Genomic DNA, 2,535 nt, shown 5'->3' with positions numbered 1-2,535 from the left:
ATATATATATATATATATATATGTCCTTATTGGTAATACTACTATTATTTTGTCCTGTTCAATATCGCTTTTAATTTGTGTTAACGTAATGAAAATGATAAACCAGTATCTACAAATTAAAGACTTACATTTTCTTTTGCTTAACATATCACAATATATGTTATTCTTAAGTAAACTTCATTTAAGCCGAGATTTTTTTTTTTTTTCTACAAAAACACAAAATAAATAGAACAAAACAACCTCGCCAACCTGGACAGGGTGAATGGATTTCCAGTTGCAGTCGATGATTGAATTCCATGCAAAGCATCACGTAAACCAGCATTTGCTACCAGTAGGAAGGAAAATGAGATCTGAGTTTCAAACAGGAGGGGGTTTCACTTGGTGCTGGGAGTCCGTCTATTTCAGACGTGCACTTTTCTTGCAGCGGCATTGTGCAATGGCATTAAATATGAATGGACCTTGGTCTGACTCATCTCCTGAATGGACTGATAGGATGAAGCATAAGCTGAAGCACGTTCCACAAGATCATATTACATTGTTTCCGTATTATACAAGAGGAGTCTTATGTGGTTTTAGTTTTTTGAGTTTTATTTTTTCTTGAGTAAGTGTTTGGAGATAATTTAGATCATATTACATTGGACATAATTTGATTTTTTTTTTTTTACAAGATAATTGCATGAATCATGGTTAGGATTTTGCAACTATTTTAATTTGTTGTCTTTAGTGAAATCTTATTGCTAATTGCCTGAATTTCTACTTCTTGAACAGTCAAAAGATGGTATATTCCTGATGTCTTGGCAAGACTTTCAGATTCATTTCCGATCAATATATGTTTGCCGTGTATACCCCCCTGAGATGCGCTATTATGTTTATGGCCAATGGCGGTGTTACAGTGCTGGTGGGTGCCAAGATTATGATACGTGGCATCAAAATCCACAGCTCCGATTGTGAGCCAATGGACCAGATGCATCACTACCTATTCATGTGTTCATAACCTTAACTCAGGTATACTTAGAAATGAATCTTCACTCAATTTTGTATGTATAGAAAGACTAATGGTTTTCACCGGGTCATTTCCAACTTTTCTGTCATTTTCTGTATGTAGGGTGTGGTTTTCGAAATTGTCAATCCAGTCATGATTCTATGATGTGTTACATTGGAATGCGGATACTTAAAACCCATGGCTGCCGCGCTGCTCACAACATATACCTCCGTGAATCAGTTGGTGGGACGGATTATGTGAATTCTAGAGAAATATCATGTGAAATGGTTCTGGACCTTGATCCAAGGGGTTATACAATAGTGCCTACAACTATGCACCCTGGGGAAGAAGCACCATTTGTTCTTTCTGTCTTCACAAAAGCATCAATAAGCCTTGAAGCCTTATAGTACGCAGATGGCTCTTCATTTGGTTCTCTGTCCATCAGGCTGTGGGCATATCTGCAGAATTTTTGAATTGCTTGTGTTGTCCGTGGATCATGAACTCCTGAAGGCAGTTTTTGTTGGACCCCCTTGTCCACAGAATCACTAGGTAAGTTTCTGTCTTCTCTTTTGCCATATTATTATTGATTGGATTATTTAGACTCACTCTCACTAGCATATCCAATTCTTACCCAATAAAAGTACGAGTTTATTGAGGGATGGTGCATAATGTGTAGCAATGTGGGTATTTTTGTTGACTTCAGTACTGGACTTTAATTATAGGGTTTTTATTTTGTGCAGGTTGTATGATGTGATTCTTCGGTATGAGGATGGCCATCAAGTTTTCTATCCATCAGGCTAGTGCAACTCTAATCTTCATTCTTTCTGCAAGTTCACAACTTTAATGATATGATTCCTGAAAAACCTGCAGTGCATTTATCTGGACAAGAGGGTGTTCAAGAAATCTAGTGGCTCCCTAAGCCTGTCTCTTGGGTTATATGCTTCTTCTGCATGGCTTTGAAGAGGGTTCTTGGGGTTTTCTGTACATAGGTGGGTAGTGTAAGGAATATAGGGGGGGGGGGGGGTTGTAATAATGTAAATGATGGGAAAAAGAGAAAGTAAAAATAAAAAAAAAGAAGGAAAAATAAGTAGTAAATGCCTAGTTAATGGGGAATACAGAAAAACATTGTTAGCTGAGAAAGGGTTTCAGCTGCAGTTTGGAAAAGTGCTTTCTAATCGGAAAATATTTGTACAAATGTATGTTGTTTTAATATAATTCCCAATTTATTTTATTTTAATCTTATTTTATGGCCATTTTTGTTTCTCTTTTATTTTTAAATACCATTTCCTCTTCTATGAAGTAGTTTGATTTAAATGTTTCTTATCAAGGGGGTAAACAAGTCTTGTATTCTTCCCTTGGAAAAAGTTGACAAGGCATCCCATGTCTTATAAACCAGACTCTTCAAAAAACTAGAAAAGTGATGGATTTTAAGGTGTAGAAAGGAGATTGAACCAAAAAATACTTTTAATTGAGATCAATCAAACTGTGACTCAAATTTGGTCTATTCGGTCTAATTCAGTCTACTTTGATTCATTTCGATTCAATTAGGTGCA

The 2,535-nt window shown here is 36.1% G+C and overlaps 1 protein-coding gene across 1 annotated transcript; it reads left to right on the top strand.

Annotated features, from left to right (window-relative positions):
- Positions 1-262: 262 nt before the first annotated feature.
- LOC142606543 (calpain-type cysteine protease DEK1-like) lies at positions 263-1,389 on the top strand. Its single transcript, XM_075777868.1, has 3 exons — positions 263-514; positions 769-947; positions 1,134-1,389. Exons 1-3 carry the CDS (start codon positions 263-265, stop codon positions 1,387-1,389), a joined length of 687 nt encoding a protein of 228 aa, XP_075633983.1.
- Positions 1,390-2,535: the final 1,146 nt, after the last annotated feature.

The sequence above is a fragment of the Castanea sativa genome, chromosome 8 (genome assembly GCF_040712315.1).
Source record: "Castanea sativa cultivar Marrone di Chiusa Pesio chromosome 8, ASM4071231v1".
Lineage (NCBI taxonomy): Eukaryota > Viridiplantae > Streptophyta > Magnoliopsida > Fagales > Fagaceae > Castanea > Castanea sativa.
Note: the sequence above shows the minus strand (reverse complement) of the source record. Positions and strands in the feature narration are given on the sequence as shown.